Source organism: Pelophylax lessonae, assembly GCF_965119305.1.
Source record: "Pelophylax lessonae genome assembly, chromosome: 10".
Classification (NCBI taxonomy): domain Eukaryota; kingdom Metazoa; phylum Chordata; class Amphibia; order Anura; family Ranidae; genus Pelophylax; species Pelophylax lessonae.
In genome coordinates this window covers 235,367,568-235,388,138 of record NC_138777.1, presented here as the reverse complement: position 1 = coordinate 235,388,138, position 20,571 = coordinate 235,367,568, and the positions used below count along the sequence as shown (strand labels likewise).

Sequence of the window (20,571 nt, the reverse complement as noted above, 5' to 3'; positions counted from 1 at the left end):
CAATGTTCTCGCGCTCCGCTCAGCCGTGTCCTCTGTCTGGAGGCAGACGCTGCTTCTTCTACCGACACCCCAGAGGAATATCAGTTTTAATCTTCTTTATTTTCTGTTTTGAACTGAAATCTGGTTGGTGCAGATAAATGAAATGCGGTCTGTCCTGTGATTACCAAACGCTCCGCTACCTTCAACCTCACAGCTTTACTTTTTATGTTTGATAAGAAAGTTCGGCTTGTTGGACGTCCCACCTGCAGGGAACGTGAATCTTTTTTTTTTGTAATAAAGACAATTTGATTGATTGATTTTTAGGGCATTCATATTCAATCATCGAGGGACCCCCTTTGGCCACCCGCAGAAGTGATCGAATGGCTATTTAGCCACAGTGCAAATTGGGTGAAGACTAATTTCTGTCATTACAGTTCTGGCACCGCCCCCTGGAAATTCAAAAGTGTTACAATATAACCCAGATCTGACAATCCTGGAAATGGGGATTTGAATCTTCCCAAAATATCCAACAAAAATATACATTCATTTATAATACAAAAAGATAAAAATGACAGTCAATGTAAACATGTCACAATAAATTAATTTGATACATATAATCATCATCTGGTTGGTGGATCGACGCGTTTCGCTGAAAACTGTTGCGCTTCTTCAGGATCCAAACTTATGTACATACAGAGAACCCTTAGTGTAATTTGTTCAACCAATGTTATGAAAAGGTGAGAGAAAATGTATGATCATGCGTTTTCTCTGGACGAACGCCAGGTCTAACTTGTCTACTGCTGAAGGCTTTTCTTATGGGCACTTCTGTATGATGGATCTGGTCCTTTATTCCCTGTATATTTTTTGGATCATGGGACCCTGTCTGGGGCACTCTTCCTTGTATATTTTTTGGATCAGGGGACCCTATCTGGGGCACTCTTCCCTGTATATTTTTTAGATCAGGGGACCCTGTCTGGGGCGCTCTTTCCTGTATATTGCACCCCCCTGTTCTGGTATCGACTGATTGGTTTCTCTCCCCGGGGAGTTTTTTTTCCTTTGTTGTATTTCCATTTCATACAGCTATTTCCACTTTAAAATTCAAGATTTTATCACCTTTTCATAACATATGTTGAGCAAATTACACTAAGGCACAGGGTGAAACTGGTGGCCCTCCAGCTGTTGTAGAACTACAAGTCCCATGAGGCATTGCAAGGCTCATAGTTACAAGCAAGACTCCCCCAGGCAGAGGCACGATGGGACTTTTAGTTACACAACAGCTGGGGGGACGACAGTTTGACACCCCTGCACTAAGGATTCTCTACATATGTTTGGATCCTGAAGAAGCTCAACAGTTTTGACGAAACACGTCGATCCACCAAGTGGCAATACAACACAGGAAAAAACCTCTCCGGGGAGAGGAACCAATCAGTCGATACAAGAACAGGGGGGTGCAATATACAGGGAAGAGCGCCCCAGAAAGGGTTCCTTGATCCTAAAAATATACAGAGACCAAAGGATCAGATCCATCATACAGAAGTGCCCATAAGCAAAGCCTGCAGCAGCAGGCAAGTCATACCTGGCGTTCGTCCTGAGAAAACGCATAATCATACGTTTTCTCTCACCTTTTCATAACGTTGGTTGAGCCAGTTACACTAAGGGTTCTTTGTATGTACATATGTTTGGATCCTTAAGAAGCGCAACAGTTTTGAGCGAAACGCGTCGATCCACCAAGTGGCAATACAACACAGGAAAAAACCTCTCCAGGGAGAGGAACCAATCAGTTGATACCAGAACAGGGGGTGCAATATACAGGAAGAGCGCCCCAGAATGGGTTCCTTGATCCTAAAAATATACAGGGACCAAAGGACCAGATCCATCATACAGAAGTGCCCATAAGCAAAGTCTGCAGCAGTAGGCAAGTCATACCTGGCGTTCGTCCTGAGAAAATGCATGATCATACGTTTTCTCTCACCTTTTCATAACGTTGGTTGAGCAAATTACACTAAGGGTTCTCTGTATGTACATAAGTTTGGATCCTGAAGAAGCTCAACGGTTTTGAGCGAAACGTGTCGATCCACCAACTGGAAATACAACAAAGGAAAAAACCTCCCCAGGGAGAGGAACCAACCAGTCTATACCAGAAGAGGGGAGTGCAATATACAGGGAAGAGTGCCCCAGACAGGGTCCCCTGATCCAAAAAATATACAGGGACCAAAGGACCAGATCCATCATACAGAAGTGCCCATAAGCAAAGCCTGCAGCAGTAGACAAGTTAGACCTGGCGTTCGTCCAGAGAAAAGGTATAATTTTCTCTCACTATTTCATAACGTTGGTTGAGCCAATTACACTAAGGGTTCTCTGTATGTTAATATGTTTTAATCCTGAAGAAGCTCAACGTTTTTTGAGCGAAACGCGTCGATCATCCAACCAGATGATGATATGTATCATAAGAATTTATTGTGACATATTTACATTGACTGTCATTTTTATCATTTTGTATTATAAAAAAATTGTATATTTTTTTATTTTTTTTTGTTGGATATTTTGGGCAGATTCAAAGCCCCATTTCCAGGACTACCAGCCCTGGGTTATACTGAAAAACTTTTGGCTATTTAGCCACTCGAATCACTTCTGCTAGAAACGACGTTTTAAAAATGTCATACTGGGATGTTGCCTGTAGGTCCAAGCATCATCCCGGTATAACCACTTCAACCCGAAGACGTCCTACAGGCCAAAAGTATCTAAAAAAGAAAACCTTTAATATCACTTTAAACTCATTATTGCAGAAGCGGAATTGTGCTACTTACAGAAGAGGTTGTAGAGTGTGAAGATGAGGACGAGGACCATGCTGACGTGGGGGGCGTCAGCTGAACTGCAGTCTACTTTGCCTTTTTTGCACAAGCACACTTGGATGGTCAGGTCCGTGCTGTAGGACAGGGGCGGCTTCCCGGCGTCCGTTACCACCACCGGCACGTTGTAGTTGTTTTTCTTCAGGTTCTGTAGCAGGCTGACCTGTGCGTGGGTACCTGGAAGAAACCAGCAGGCTCTCCGTTAATTAAAATTAGAGCAACAACAAGAGTTTGCCATTTCTGCTCTGGCTGTATGCCACGCTGGGCCAAACATCCCCCCCCCCCCCCCACCACCGCGTTCCGTCCGCTCATTACGGCGTTCAGTTAATTGGAAAATTCAGATCATTCCCTTAAACATTTTGTAAAAGTTTTTCGTTCTCACAGGTCTGCTGATTGACCTTTACTGAACTTTTTAGGATTCTTCGCACTGCTGCGATCTTCTGGCTGCGTCTATTTCCAGACTTCCAGCCGCTGTGATCTGTATATAGAGGAGCTCTGTGAGTGCAGGAATGATTCTAGGAGGGCGATGGATGCTGCAAGTCATACACAATCCTATACCCTCCCCAACCATACAATCCCATATACACAATCCTATACCCACCCCAACCATACAATCCCATATACACAATCCTATACCCACCCCAACCATACAATCCCATATACACAATCCTATACCCACCCCAACCATACAATCCCATATACACAATCCTATACCCGCCCCAACCATACAATCCCATATACACAATCCTATACCCACCCTAACCATACAATCCCATATACACAATCCTATACCCGCCCCAACCATACAATTCCATATACACAATCCTATACCCGCCCCAACCATACAATCCCATATACACAATCCTATACCCTCCCCAACCATAAAATCCCATATACACAATCCTATACCTACCCCAACCATACAATCTCATATACACAATCCTATACCCCCCCCAACCATACAATCCTATATACACAATCCTATACCCGCCCCAACCATACAATCCCATATACACAATTCTATACCCCTCCCCAACCATACAATCCCATATACACAATCCTATACCCGCCCCAACCATACGATCCCATATACACAATCCTATACCCTCCCCAACCATACAATCCCATACACACAATCCTATACCCTCCCCAACCATACAATCCCATATACACAATCCTATACCCACCCCAACCATACAATCCCATATACACAATCCTATACCCGCCCCAACCATACAATCCCATATACACAATCCTATACCCGCCCCAACCATACAATCCCATATACACAATCCTATACCCGCCCCAACCATACAATCCCATATACACAATTCTATACCCGCCCCAACCATACAATCCCATATACACAATCCTATACCCGCCCCAACCATACAATCCCATATACACAATCCTATACCCGCCCCAACCATACAATCCCATATACACAATCCTATACCCGCCCCAACCATACAATCCCATATACACAATCCTATACCCCCCCAAACCATACAATCCCATATACACAATCCTATACCCTCCCCAACCATACAATCCCATATACACAATCCTATACCCGCCCCAACCATAAAATCCCATATACACAATCATATACCCGCCCCAACCATACAATCCCATATACACAATCCTATACCCGCCCCAACCATACAATCCCATATACACAATCCTATACCCGCCCCAACCATACAATCCCATATACACAATCCTATACCCGCCCCAACCATACAATCCCATATACACAATCCTATTCCCGCCCCAACCATACAATACCATGTACACAATCCTATACCCACCCCAACCATACAATCCCATATACACAATCCTATACCCGCCCCAACCATACAATCCCATATACACAATCCTATACCCCCCCAACCATACAATCCCATATACACAATCCTATACCCGCCCCAACCATACAATCCCATATACACAATCCTATACCCTCCCCAACCATACAATCCCATATACACAATCCTATACCCACAGTTGATCCAGAGGAAGGTGGAAAACCCCAGCAGAGCATGATCCAATTTACTACAGCAGGGGAACAAATTCCTTCCTGATCCCCCCAGAGGCAATCGGATATTCTTTATCAATCGGCAATCGGATAACTTTATATTACTGCAAAAATTCCGTATCTCTCATCTGAAGTTGTCCCGTTCCCTGTCATCTCTAAACGCTACAATGGAAAATATAACACTGACACAAACTCACAATGAATCTCCCAGACTGAGTGCAGAACGTCTGCAGACCCCGGACACTCTCCTCCGAAATATACCCCCCCCCCACCACCTCATCCCGCCGCCCATGACACTGAGCACAGAGCAGCGGCTGCCTTATATTCGGGAGCATTTTTAATTGACGAGAGTTTCTGTGACTTATCTCTAAACCTGAGAGGGAGAAGAACTGCACAGGAAGAAAGAAAAGTAAAATCCAAAAAAATAGTCTGGAAGTGGAAGACTTTATTCTACAAAGGGAACAATTCCCTCGATACAAAAATCAGTTCTCAAAATGTTCCTGAAGATGGATTTTTTTCTGTATTATGCAATAGAGAGAGTTGGTAAAAATCAGACGAGTTTTATTTTAAATTGTAAATGGCGAAGAAGAAGATTTTATTACCTTATGAAAAAATATAGAAGGAGTTCAAATAAGATTGTTAAAAAAAACTTTATTTGATTTATTATACTTTGCAGGATTTATACTAAATTAACTGTATAGAGCAGAGATCTCCAAACTGCAGCCCTTTTCTTGCCTTTATCCGCCTTTGGGACACTATTCCTCCCACTGACACCAATGATGGGGCACTATTCCTCCCACTGACACCAATGATGGGGCACTATTCTTCCCACTGACACCAATGATGGGGCACTATTCCTCCCACTGACACCAATGATGGGGCACTATTCCTCCCACTGATACCAGTGATGGGGCACTATTCCTCCCACTGACACCAATGATGGGGCACTATTCTTCCCACTGACACCAATGATGGGGCACTATTCCTCCCACTGATACCGATGATGGGACACTATTCCTCCCACTGACACCAATGATGGGGCACTATTCTTCCCGCTGACACCAATGATGGGGCACTATTCTTCCCACTGACACCAATGATGGGGCACTATTCCTCCCACTGACACCAATGATGGGACACTATTCCTCCCACTGACACCAATAATGGGACACTATTCCTCCCACTGACACCAATGATGGGTCACTATTCCTCCCACTGACACCAATGATTGGGCACTATTCCTCCCACTGACACCAATGATGGGACACTATTCCTACCAATGACACCAATGATGGGGCACTATTCCTCCCACTGACACCAATGATGGGGTACTATTCCTCCCACTGACACCAATGATGGGGCACTATTCCTCCCACTGACACCAATGATGGGGCACTATTCCTCCCACTGACACCAATGATGGGGCACTATTCCCCCCACTGACACCAATGATGGGGCACTATTCCTCCCACTGATACCAATGATGGGACACTATTCCTCCCACTGACACCAATGATTGGACACTATTCCTCCCATTGACACCAATGATGGGACACTATTCCCCCCACTGACACCAATGATGGGGCACTATTCCTCCCACTGATACCAATGATGGGACACTATTCCTCCCACTGACACCAATGATTGGACACTATTCCTCCCATTGACACCAATGATGGGACACTATTCCTCCCACTGACATTAATGATGGCCACTATTCCTTTATACATTACATTAGGGGCAATCAAGGGGTTTTGTTTAGGGTGGAGAGGCGGTGGGGGGGGGGGGTTTAGGGTGGTTGCGGGGGGGGTTATTAGGGGGGGGAGGCAGGGAGTGAGGGTTGTTTAGGGCGGAGAGGCAGGGGGGGGCGGCTTGTTTAGGGTGGATAGACAGGGAGGGGGGTTTTTAACAGTGGAGAGGCAGGGAGGGGGGGGGGTTGTTTAGGGTGGAGAGGCAGGGAGGGGGGGTTTGTTTGAGGTGGAGCGGCAGGGAAGGGGTTTTGTTTAGAGTGGAGAGGCAGGGAAGGGGGGGTTTGTTTAGGGTGGAGAGGCAGGGAGGGGGGGGTTTGTTTGAGGTGGAGAGGCAGGGAAGGGGGGGTTGTTTAGGGTGGAGAGGCAGGGAAGGGGGGGTTGTTTTGGGTGGAAAGGCAGGGAGGGGGTGATTACGGTGGAGAGGCAGGCTGGGGGGGGGGGTTGTTTAGGGTGGAGAGGCAGGGAGGGGGGGTTTAGGGTGGATGCGGGGGGGGGGGGTTATTAGGGGGAGAGGCAGGGAGTGAGGGTTGTTTAGGGCGTAGAGGCAGGGGGGGGGGCTTGTTTAGGGTGGAGAGGCAGGGAGGGGGGTTTGTTTGAGGTGGAGAGGCAGGGAGGGGGTTTTGTTTAGAGTGGAGAGGCAGGGAAGGGGGAGGGGGTTGTTTAGGGAGGAGAGGCAGAGAGGGAAAATGCAGGAAGGGAGGGGGGAAAAATTTGGGGTTTGGGAAACCCATAGCTGCGAATCACTGCCCCAGAGGTGGGGGAGGGGGAGCTTGGCTCAGGGCAGGAAACACTACTCACCGGGTAGAGGAGTCACTCGGCAGCCACCCGCAGAGGAGTCCAAGGAGGGGAAGCATGTCGCCGGAAAGAGTCCCCCACTGAGCTAAGGGGGAGAGGTAGGACCAGTAGAGGGGATAGTGTATACAGGGACACTGAACACCTAATATCCATGTGTGCAGTGTCGGGAGAGGCTGGGAGTCTGTAAGCAGGAGCCAGAATCGGGCGGCAGAGTGGGCTCCTACAAAGCACGTGATCGGCTGCTAGGACTCTGGTGGTCCTAGCAACCAGGGACTAAGAGAAAGAATGAAGTGGAGGGGAAGAATCAGAGAGGGGAAGCATGTAGGAATCCTCACTGGGTGCAATGTGTGAGAGTACACATTGCATTCATTGAGGATATTCCATTGAGTGGAGCCCACTGCTGGAACTTGCTCCGGGACTTCAGCTAACATATGTGGGACTAACTTGACAGCCCAGGACGGTCCCGCGGAATCCAGGACGGTTGAGAGGTATGCACGAGGCTTAGGAGTGTGTCTATAGGAATATTTGACCATTTTTCCTCGTGGTCTCTGCTCTAATTCATCCAAAAGGTGTTCTATCGGGTTGTGGTCAGGACTCAGTGCAGGCCAGTCAAGTTCCTCCACCTCAAACTCGATCATCCATGTCTTTATAGACCTTGCTTTGTGCACTGGTCTAAATAATTTGGTGGAGGGGGGTTCCTCCACCCCAAACTCACTTATCTGTGTTTTATGGACCTTGCTCTCGCTCATACCCCCCTCTTTCCTGGACTGCCAGGCTGTAGATTCGGATAAGGGTCTGGTATGGATTCTGGGGGGGGTACCCCTCGCCATTTAAAAAAAAAATGTGGCCTGGGGTTCCCCTTAAAATCAATACCAGACCCAAAGGGCCTGGCAATAATGGGGGGGGGGGATCCCCACACCATGTTTTTAAAAATGTTTCTATTGCCCGCAATGTTTTTAAATATTTTTTTTTTTCAGCTGTCAACAGGGAAGCCCGTTGACAGCTGATAAATTATCCATTGTCAAGGATGCTGTGGCCGGCTTCCCGGCCCCACTCCTTAACAACTAGGTATTTACTGTGCCCTGATTCGGCAAAGCCTTGCGCAGTCAGGGCTTAGAATGCACCGTGGGTGGACAAACATCCTGCAAAGCGACCCACATATTTGGGTGTTCGCCGAAAAGGCGAACAGGCAATGTTTGTGTTGAACTTTTGCTCTGCCCCAACCATTCGCCCATCTCTATACTTTAAGTCTTGTATGGGTATGTCTAAGTAATCAGTAGGAATTTTGAGTTTGCTCTGAGCTGCACTGTACATGGGTGGTGTACTTGGAGGTCCATCATTGACCGCTTTGTCCGGATGGCATTTCCCTGATCCGGTCCTGCAATGCAAATTCTGATACCCACCAAAACCTCTCCAAGACATTTCTGGGTGATTTCAGTAAAAAGCTCACCGTTTAGTTGGGTGATTTTCCACGCCGGGCTGGCTTGTTTGCCCAGGTCGAATTTGAAGGGTTCAGAGTTCGGGTGAAGGTCGCGGTCCCACGCTACCAGAGTAATAACGTTGAGATCTTTGGAGTCTTCGCACATCTTGGCCGAGGTTGGGTTGATGTATGGCGCGTTGTCATTAACGTCTTCTAATGTAATTTGTAATGTCCCTGTGCCAGTAGCTGGAGGAGTGCCTGGTGGAGAGACATGGACGTGCATTAAATACAGGAACGCAATCTCTTTCGCTTGCCAAGTACATAGTGATTGTACATTTTGTGCCGTGTTAATTACCGGATTGTGTGGAGTGAGTAACAATACATTTGCTCTATCAGTACTTTCCACTATTCCTCTCACATTGGGGTTTTTCAAACATTTGTTTCCTATGAGCTCATATACACTACCAGTTGAGGGGTGGTAAAACCCCAAAATTAAGCAGTGTTAATTCTTCTCCTCTATGTTGCCCATCTTGACCTTTGCTACATATAACAGATTCTTCTCTTGTCTCCTGCCCATCTTGACCTTTGCTACTCGGCTGGGTAATTTTACTGTCTGCCGCCTGCCCTGACCTTTACTTGACCCTTGCTACATTGCAGGGTATATCTACTGTCTGCTGCCTGCCATGACCTATACTAAATTTAAAGGATTATTCTCCTGTCTGCTTCCTGCTTTGAACTGCGATACATTACCAGGTACTTCTCCTGTTTCCTGCCTGCCCTGCTACATTTAATTGATTCATCTTCTGTTTACTGCCTGTCTTGACCTTTGCTACATTACTGAGTACTTCCACTGTTGGCTGTCTGCCCTGACCTTTGCTACATTTAACAGTTTCTTCCCCTGTCTAATACCTGTCTTGACCTTTTCTACATTGCTGGGTAATTCTACTGTCTGCTGCCTGCCCTGACCTTTACTACATTTAACAGATTCTTCACTTGTCTGCTGCCTGTCTTGACCCTTGCTACATTAAAGGGTACTTCTACTGTCTGCTTCCTGCCCTGACCCTTTCTACATTGAAAGGATTCTTCTCCTGTCTGCCATCTGCCTTGAACTGTGATACATTACCAGGTACTTCTACTGTTTGCTGCCAGCCCTGACCTTTGCTAAATTTAATTGATTCTTCTTCTGCTTACTGCCTGTCTTGACCTTTGCTACATTACTGAGTACTTCAACTGTTGGCTGTCTGCCCTGACCTTTGCTACATTTAACAGTTTCTTCCCCTGTCTAATGCCTTTTTTGACCTTTTCTACATTTCTGGGTAATTCTACTGTCTGCCGCCTGCCCCGACCTTTACTACATTTAACAGGCTCTTCTCTTGTCTGCTGCCCGTCTTGACCCTTGAAACATTACAGGGTACATCTACTGTCTGCCATGACCTTTACTACATTTAAAGAATTCTTCTCCTGTCCGCTTCCCGTCTTGAACTGTGATACATTACCAGGTACTTCTACTGTTTGCTGCCTGCCCTGACCTTTGCTATATTTGATTCTTCTGTTCGCTGCCTGTCTTAATCTTTGCTACATTACCAAGTACTTCAACCGTTGGCTGTCTGCCCTGACCTTTGCTACATTTAACAGTTTCTTTCCCTGTCTAATGCCTGTTTTGACCTTTTCTACATTTCTGGGTACTTCTACTGTCTGCTGCAAGCCTTGACCTTTGCTACATTTAATAAGTTCTTCACCTGTATGCTGCCTGTCTTGACCTTTGGTACATTGCCAGGTATTTCTACTGTCCACTGTCTGCCCTGAGCTTTTTTACATTTAGTTGATTCTTCTCCTATCTGCTGCCCATCTTGACCTTTAAAACATTCTTGGGTACTTCTTCTGTCTGCCGCCTGCCCTGATTTTGGCTAAGTTCACGGATTATGCCTGCCACCAGCTGCCAATCCCGACTCCTTCAGAACTGTTTCCTCTGTTACTTTACCTTAAGTCTACCCTATCTATTACCTTGGGCCTGCTAGCAACATTCTACATCCGGAGTGCATAGTTCCCTGTATTAAGTCCTGAGGGCCATCTAACACCGGCAGGCCTCCAGGCCAATTGTAACATTTCTCTCAAACATGTGACAAACTGCATTTTTTGCTAGAAAATTACTTAGAACCCTCAAACATTAAATATTTTTTTTTTTTTTAAGCAGAAGCCCTTGAGAATAAAATGATGGGTGTTGCAATTGTCACACGATATTCGGGCAGTGGTTTTTCAAACGCAAATCTTTTGGAAAAAAATACACTTTAATGAATTTTGGTGAACAGGAACACAACACAATACACAATTTGATAATAAAATATAAAAGATGATGTTACGCTGAGTAAAACGTCATGTTTTGAAATTGCACACACCCTTGATATGGCGACAAACTATGATACATAAAATAATCCATAGGCGACTCTTTAAAAGCCTTTACAAGTTACCAGTTTAGAGTCACACAGGTCTGGTGCTAGAATCTTTGCTTTGATGACCGAAGCAATATCTCACCTTGCGTGGTGCGATTTCTATTTACATATGCACGTGAGCCCTACGTATGCGTTCGCATTTGTGCATGAGGCGGGGGGGGGGGGGGATTGCGGGGATGCTTTAACAACATTTTTTAAATTAGGTGTATTTCATTTATTAAAAAAAAAAAAGATATATATATATAGGTAGGTCGCCTGGCATAGAGAAGCTGTGGACCCGTTCTAATAGGAGCGACACAAGTCGTCTCCGACTTAGAAAAAGGGTCCGGAGCTTCTTTGGGGCGACCTGGAGCGACCTGCATTGACTTCAATGTTATGAAGTCCGTGCCGGCCGCTCCGAGGTCGCGGTGCGAGCAGCGCGCCGCGACCTGTGAGGTCGCCCCGGGAAGTAGCGTCGCCCCAGTGTGAACAGGGCCTGAAGAACTGACACTTTGCTACAATGTAAAGTAGTGAGTGTACAGCTTGTATAACAGTGTAAATTTGCTGTCCACTCAAAATAACTCAACACACAGCCATTAATGTCTAAACCGCTGGCAACAAAAGTGACCCAATTAGCCATTTTCCATCCCCGGTGTCATGTGACTCGTTAGTGTTACAAGGTCTCAGGTGTGAATGGGGAGCAGGTGTGTTAAATTTGGTGTTATCACTCTCACTCTCTCATACTGGTCACTGGAAGTTCAACATGGCACCTCATGGCAAAGAACTCTCTGAGGATCTGAAAAAAAAGAATTGTTGCTCTACATAAAGATAGCCTAGGCTATAAGAAGATTGCCAAGACCCTGAAACTGAGCTGCAGTATGGTGGCCAAGACCATATAGCGGTTTAACTGGACAGGTTCCACTCAGAACAGCCCTCACCATGATCGACCAAAGAAGTTGAGTGAACGTGCTCAGCGTCATATCCAAAGGTTGTCTTTGTGAAATAGACGTATGAGTGCTGCCAGCATTGCTGCAGAGGTTGAAGGGGTGGGGGGTCAGCCTGTCAGTGCTCAGACCATACGCCGCACACTGCATCAAATTGGTCTGCATGGCTGTCGTCCCAGAAGGAAGCCTCTTCTAAAGATGATGCACAAGAAAGCCCGCAAACGGTTTTCTGAAGACAAGCAGACTAAGGACATGGATTACTGGAACCATCTCCTGTGGTCTGATGAGACCAAGATAAACTTATTTGGTTCAGATGGTGTCAGGCGTGTGTGGTGGCAACCAGGTGAGGAGTACAAAGACAAGTGTGTCTTCCTACAGTTAAGCATGGTGGTGGGAGTGTCATGGTCTAGGGCTGCATGAGTGCTGCCGGCACTGGGGAGCTACAGATCATTGAGGGAACCATGAATGCCAACATGTACTGTGACATACTGAAGCAGAGCATGATCCCCTCTCTTAGGAGACTGGGCCACAAGGCAGTATTCCAACATGATAACGACCCCAAACACACCTCCAAGACAACCACTGCCTTGCTAAAGAAGCTGAGGGTAACGGTGATGGACTGGCCAAGCATGTCTCCAGACCTAAACCCTATTGAGCATCTGTGGGGCATCCTCAAACAGAAGGTGGAGGAGCGCAAGGTCTCTAACATCCACCAGCTCTGTGATGTCATCATGGAGGAGTGGAAGAGAACTCCAGTGGCAACCTGTGAAGCTCTGGTGAACTCCATACCCAAGAGGGTTAAGGCAGTGCTGGAAAATAATGGCGGTCACACAAAATATTGACTCTTTGGGCCCAATTTGGACATTGTCACTTAGGGGTGTACTCACTTTTGTTGCCAGCGGTTTAGATATTAATGGCTGTGTGTTGAGTTATTTTGAGGGGACAGCAAATTTACACTGTTATACAAGCTGTACACTCACTACTTTACATTGTAGCAAAGTGTCATTTCTTCAGTGTTGTCACATCAAAAGATAGAATAAAATATTTACAAAAATATGAGGGGTGTACTTACTTTTGTGAGATACTGTATGTAACTTTGTGTTTAGCTTCCTTTCCATGATAAATAGACAGATACTAATTCCCATTTATATATCAAGTAACATGACGAAACCTTCACAGGGACAGTCAATCCTTTTTTGTAGGCTGCGAAAAACAAAATTAAAATCTGCTTTTGGCGCCGTGCCATCTTCTGTTTGGAAAATAAGAGCGACTTTGAAAAGCAAAAAAGCCTAAATTTCAATAAATGAGCGCCAGCCTCGAAAATTCCATTAATCGCACTCACGGAAAACAAGTTGATATGACAAGTGATAGGAACGGGTGACACTCCATCCATTTCAATCAGCCGATCCCGCGACGCGGGGCTCCACTTCCTATTGTGTCTGAAACTTCTCCACCGGCTTTCGCTCGCCGGAGCTTCTTTAATGAAAAATAAATTATTTTTCACTTTTGATTGGTCTAATTGAATTTGTAATACAAATCCGGCGCCTTCCTTGAATCTTGATGTATTATTAAGAAAAGTCGCGGGCGCGGAATGGATGAAAAACACAATGGGGTGTTTGAAATATGATCACAAAAGTCAGCCTTTCATGCATCTAATTAAATTGCTGACTTTAATTCCGAATGCATTATTTCCAGGCCGGACTGATAGCGTCTGAGCCGCGTCGTTATCTTTTTATTCCCTAGACAGTGATATTAAAAAAAAAAAAAAAAAAAATTGAAAGAAATGAAAAAAAAAAAAAGACATTTTGAAATTAAGAAACTGTCAGCACTTGTGTTTTTTTTTTTTTGCTGCCTTGTAAATGGATATTTTTACTGCTTAGAGACCGTAATCTATTAGAAACGGGAATAAAGAGTTGGCAATGTATCCAACTTGGAGCAGACAGAATCCGGAGCAGCTGTGCCTGGCAACCAATCAGCTTCTAGTCTCAGGTTACTCAGTTAGGCCCCTTTCCCCCGTGCTTACCGATTCGGTCCCTGTTCGTTTTTCAGATGGATCTGATTGGATGCTCCATGCACCCCTATGGAGCAGCAGATGTCAGTGGTGACATGTCCGCTGATACCCACTGCAATCCGATCCGATCCTGTCCGTGAAATCCAGGTGGATGGAAACCCTATTTTTCATCCGTCTGGAGGATCGGATCGGATGAGAACGGACAGGCGGTTCATTATCATCCGATCTCCCATAGAGGAGAGCGGGGATCTGACAGGTCTGTGTCTGCAAAGTAAGCAGAGACGGAGCTGTCATCCTCCTCGGTGGATCGATCACCATTGAGCAAAACCGAGTCCGTCACACGCTCCGCGCGTGTGAAAGGATCCTTAGGTTGGGTTCACATTTAGGCTCCTTTCACACCCAGCGCACTACGTTTTGTTCAGCGGGGATCGATCCGCCGATCCCCCTTGAGCAGGCGGATGACAGCTCCGTCTTGAATCACTGTGCAGAGACAGACCTGTCAGATCCCAGCTCTCCTCTATGGGAGATCGGGTGAAAATGGACCGCCTGTCCATTTTCATCCGATCCTGTTTGATCCGATCCTCCAGATGGATGGAAAATAGGGTTTCCATCCGTCTGGATTTCAGGGACAGGATCGGATCAGATAGCAGCAGACATGTCACCGCTGACATCCGCCACTCCATAGGGGTGCATGGAGCATCCGATCAGCTCAGACAGGCGGACCTGATCGCAAAGCCCGCGTGAAAGGGGCCTTATGGGAATTTGATGTTTTACCGCATCCAATTCGCATGACAGGAGAGTGTGATCGGCTCTCAATACGTCTTTGGTTTCCGATTCAGGCAAAAATTCAGACCTGATTTGCAGCTGAATCGGTGAACAGGGTCGCACCGGACCCCCTGCTGTGAGCCGCGGCCGCAGCAGGTATGAACCAAACCTTGGACTTTGAGAATGGAAGCTGGAAGCTGATTCCGTCTGCTCTGGTCTTATGCTCAGTTAACACGAGTTCGGGCCGTGGGTTCCGGTTGCAGGTGCAGAAATCGAATGGATTCCCACACCCACAGCGGAACACACTGCTCTTGCGGGACCCGCGGGGCTGCCATTGCACCCCCACAAATCTTAGCCTGCAGCGCAATCACAGGTGAGGCAACCGCAGGGGAACTGCATGGTGAAACAGACCAGTTAGGTTGCTCAGTTAGGTAAGTTATATATATAATTAATGATTAAAGGTTTTGGCAGTTGGGGTCTTTAGAGGCGTCAATTTTGGAACAGTAATCATAGGGTGACCCATCTAAGGTATGGCGTCCTCTATGGGATCCCAGTTAATGGTGGATTAACTGGAAGTGGCAACAAAGTGGTATCTATGGTGAAGTGTGTTGGTCCCGAAATGGTGTTGCCCGGCTGGGGCTCGTTAGGTATTAACGAACGTGGTTACACAATCTGAATTTGGTTCATTGATGCCTCCCAAGACCGGCAATCTATATATTACAAATACTGGTTTATAAAGTATTTCTGTTTTAAGAAAATGTTAATTGGTTTATTTGTTAACAAATGGCCAACCAGCCAATTTTCTCCAGAGCAGTGTCATTCGTCCAGAATATATGTTCGGGTATTTCCTAGTGATCGACCGATTTTTAATGCCGATACCGATATTTTGGTCATCGGATATCGGTATCGGCAGATATTTTCGGACACATCAAATTTTTTTTTTTTTTTTACACAGGTACTCTTTTGGAAGGATCTGGGGGTCTAAAAGTCCCCAAACCCCTCCTCGGCACTGATAAGCATTCAAAACGCCAAGTTTGGCTGTTTTGAATGCCGTCAGTTGTGTGAATTAGACCACTGTTTGAATTAGAAGTACCCAAATAAAATTGATGTCCTTTTTTTTTTTCTACAAATAGAGCTTTCTTTTGGTGGTATTTGATCACCTGTGCAATTTCTATTTTTTGCGCTATAAACAAAAAAAAAATAGTGACAGTTTTGAAAAAAAAAAAAAAATATATATATATATATATATATATATATTTTTTTTTTTTTTTCACATTCTGGTATATGACATTCTCAAAAAAAAAAATTAAAAATCAAAATTTTTTAACATTTTAGGCCAATTTGTTATCTGCTACATATTTTTGTTAAAAAAAAAATCACAATAAGTGTATTTTGATTGGTTTGCGCAAAAGTTATCATGTCTACAATCTACGGCAAAGATTTATTTCATTTTCATGGTTTCTTTTTTTTTACTAGTAATGGCGGCGATCTGCGATTTTTTGCGGGACTGCGACATTGCGGCGGACAGATTGGACCCCTAACTGACATTTTTGGGGGGACCAGTGACATTACTACAGTAATCAGTGCTAAAAATATGCACTGTTACTGTAATAATGACACTGGCAGGGAAGGGGTTAACCCTGTGGGTGATCAACGCGTTAAAATGTGAGCCTAGGGGAGTGTTTCTAACTGTGGAAGGGGGGGGCGTGGCTTGTGAAATGACCATAGAGACCTGTGATCCTATATATAAGGATCACAGGGGCTCTATGATCATTCCAGAGGGAAGAACGTTCGGCTGTGTTTACAACATCCGACCGTCCTTCTCTCTCATCAGGGAACGATCGCAGGTGTCAGGCGGCAATCGGAGCTGCCTGCCCCGTGCATTGGCTTCCCCGCTGCTGAGTGGGGGCGAGACCGACCTGCCGGCGGTGCGCGCTCGCCTCCTAGCTTCCTGCGCGTGACCGACGTAGGTCTACGTCGGTTTGCGCAGGAGAGCCACACTGCCGCAGTAAAAAGGCGGCGGGTGGTCGGGAAGTGGTTAAGCAGTTAAAGGAATTTTGATTTGTTGTTAATAAATGGCCGCTATGACCAATTTTCACTCCAAAAGGCAAATGAGGGTCAAGGGGGCTGTAGCGGTCTATGGTGGCAGGCTGTGCACTACCTCTGGTACGCCTTAATCATGCTTGAACAAAAATGGCGCCATCCTTCTGGAGTATACGAAGGCATTGCCAGGAGGGGTGCTGTGATCTTTAAGAGAAGTAATAAGTGTTACACTTACACAATATTTTGCATGCACTTCACATAAAAAGCACATCTGATAGTGGATCTCCTTTAAATAAATCCGATTTGATTGTTATTTAAGCCGTTCAAAGTGTTTCTTTGCATGTGGGTCACGTTTGTTACTGTACTTTGATAAGGGTCCCCACAGGGTGTGTGATGCTTATTCGCTCCTTCATAAAAGCCCTTGATGTTCCTTCGCTATGCTTGAATAAATGTGTTCCTGGCAAAAAAGGATGTCTGGTGCGCCGGCACGACCTTGTTCTCTATCGCATAGGAAGGCGACATCCATTGAGTTGCTTCGGCATTCACCTACAAAGTGCCTGAAGTTGTAGAGAGTTTGATGTGGGGGACCTTTTATGTTGCTTTGCTGCTTGAAAACCAAAGCAATCACTACGGTACAGGAAGGTGGGGGGGCAATGATGGCTCAGTTGGGATGAGGAAGTCAATCACTCTAAGACCTGCGGAAGAGCATATTATGTGTGCGACTTATTCGTCCATACATGCATAAAAATGCCACTTTATTAGGTACACCTTGCTAGTACCGGGTTGGACCGTCGCTGCCTCCCCCCCCCGCCCGCACCATCTGTGTGGCCGCAGTGGTGTATTTTGGTTTTGTGCTGCCCTAGGCAAGACTAAAATTGGGCGCCCCCCCCTATGTAAATTTGCCCCAATCCTTTTTTAATGGATGTGGCTCCCTCCAAAATTGAAGGACTACAAGTCCCAGCATTAACCCCTGAGATCTCACGAGAGGGGAGAGAGAGGGGGGGATGAGAGAGAGCGAGAGGGGGGTGAGAGAGCAAGATGGGGATGAGAGAGAGAGCGAGGGGGGGGATGAGAGAGCGAGGGGGGGGTGAGAGAGCGAGGGGGGATGAGAGAGAGAGGGGGGTGAGAGAGCGAGGGGGTGGGGGTGAGAGAGCGAGAGGGGGGGTGAGAGAGCGAGAGGGGGGAGAGAGCGAGAGGAGGGAATGAGAGAGAGAGAGAGGGGGGATGAGAGAGAGAGGGGGAATGAGAGAGAGAGAGAGAGAAAGGAGGGGTGAGAGAGAGGGGGGGGGGGTGAGAGATAGAGAGAGGAGGGGTGAGAGAGAGAGTGAGAGGGGGGGTGTGAGAGAGAGGAGATCAGAGCAAAAGAGAGGGGGGTGAGAGAAAGGAGGGAATGAGAGAGGCGGCTCTAGCAACCAGTGGCCAATAGAGTCTCAGGTGGAGGGGGGGGCGGCTTTTTTGCTGCCCCCCTGCAAAGTGTCGCCCTAGGCCTGGGCCTTGTTGGCCTAGGCCAAAATACAGCACTGTGTGGCCATGCACTGTGCGGGCGCCGGACCAACAGGTCTCTACCCCCTCACAAACACCTGACCACAGCCCGAGGCCTGAATTGGCCAGATTCATATTGTCCTTGGGGCGCAGAGCACTATTTATGCTCCTGCAGCGAATCCCTGGGGAGGTAGGCCCATAAAGTGGACAAGGAGCGTGTAAATAGTCTGAGCTTTAAATCAGGAAAAACCCCCAAGCTGTTCTACCGATTCAAGCTGTTGTTCCTCGAGGTCCCGTCTATGGCAGAGCCGGGGGGCCTACACCTGAAAGTTTCTCTGATACCCTGAAATTTCACCTAAGGATCCAGTCTGCACAGCCTCATTGGAAGGCACTTGGCGGAGGCCGAATTGTAATTTGGCCCAGCTACTCCCCTGGCCTCATGAATACTACTTACTACAAGATCTTGGTGTACTATTGGGATACCTGGGCCAAGTAGTTCCTCTCCTAAAGGATTGATACCACTGGCTTTTCCTAGTCTCTCGTAGGAGAACTGTCCTTAAAATTTGGGCCAAGTAGTTCTTCTCCTGAGGGGTTGATACATCTGGCCTTCCCTAGTCTCTCATGGGGGAAACATCCCCTGAACTTGAGCCAATTAGTTACTTCCCTGAGGGGTGGTACATACCTCTGGCCTTCTCTGATTTCTCATGGGAGGAGGTTGATGCCGCTGGCTTTTCCTAGTCTCTTGTTAAAGAACCCTCCACTGAACTTGGGCCAAGTAGTTCCTCTCCTGAGGGGTTCATACCTCTGGCCTTCCCTAGCCTCTCTTTATTCTCTCTCCCTTGAACGTACTTGTTACTGTTAGTGGTTCTGGGGTATCTCATACTACCCTACACACACCCTATCCAAGTTACCCAACAATAAAACCACAAAAGACATCCCCTAGACTGGTTACTCTGTCAGTGTGCCTGAACTGTGCTGGCAGCCTCTGCATTAGTAGAACTCTGGTCATCATCATTTTCTGTGTGGTTGCCATGAGGAGGATTGTAGTGATCGCTCTTTTGATAATCATCCATCAGCATGCCCATTCTACAAAGATTTTTCTCACATTGGTATAAAACCCCTGTGAGATTGGCAACCCCCCCCCCCCCCCCCCCCAGGTGTAAGCTCCTCATTTTGTTGTAGGGGACGCTCGCAAGAGGGCTCTTTTGTGCATCTCTGGTGGTTCTGCCCTAAGATACAAAAATTCTTGAAGGCAATATCACTATGGATTCAAAAAACAACCCTTAGGCCTAAACAATTTACTCCCCTGCATTGTCTATTTCATGATGTTCCCTCATATTTAAGGGTCTACAAAAACACCAATGACCTGCCAAATGCAGCAAAAAGCCCGATACCCCGGTTTTGGAAGAAGGACAGTTGTCCTACAATCCAGGATTGAAAAGTAGACAGGATAATGGAATTGGAAAGATGGGTTTACACTAGGGGTCGCTTAACAAAGGGCCAGTTTACTATCTTGTAGACTTTAGGGGGGCTGGACTGTGGCCATCGAGAGTACAAAATGTCCCAGCATCAGTAGGAGTAAACAATCCCCCATCATTGGTGTCAGTGGGAGGAATTGTGCCCCATTGTTGGTGTCATTGGGAGGAATTGTGCCCCATTCTTGGTGTCATTGGGACCCATTATTGGTGCCATTGGGAGGAACTGTGCCCCATTGTTGATGTCATTGTTAGGAATGCTGCCTCATTGTTGGTGCCATTGGGAGAAATTGTGCCCTTCATTAATGTTAGTGAATAAAGTAGAGCCCCAGGGTCTACAGTTTGGAGACCACTGGCCTACATTAATAGAGACAAACAGGCAAGTCTATGGGAGATGCTTTGACCTCCTAATTGCCCCATTACAAAGCCCCGTAAACCTTGAGTATAATTTAAGATTGATAAATAAAGTTCATCTACTAGCTACACACGTGAAAAAGTTCAGATTGCAAAAAGTAAAAGCAATGAAGACCTCATACAGCGAAAGCCAACACAAAGCATTGTCAAACCAAACCAAACCATCCCAGTGGTCC

General features: G+C 46.4%; 1 protein-coding gene across 1 annotated transcript in view; it reads right to left on the bottom strand.

Moving 5' to 3' along the window:
* CDH13 (cadherin 13) overlaps positions 1 to 20,571 on the bottom strand; it is a 668,836-nt gene that overhangs the window by 37,806 nt on the left and 610,459 nt on the right. Inside the window, exons 10-11 of the mRNA XM_082269695.1 lie at positions 8,863 to 9,090; positions 2,787 to 3,005 (exon numbers count right to left, since the gene is read on the bottom strand). Coding sequence (XP_082125821.1) covers positions 2,787 to 3,005; positions 8,863 to 9,090 — 447 coding nt within the window. The remainder of the gene's footprint in view (positions 1 to 2,786; positions 3,006 to 8,862; positions 9,091 to 20,571) is intronic.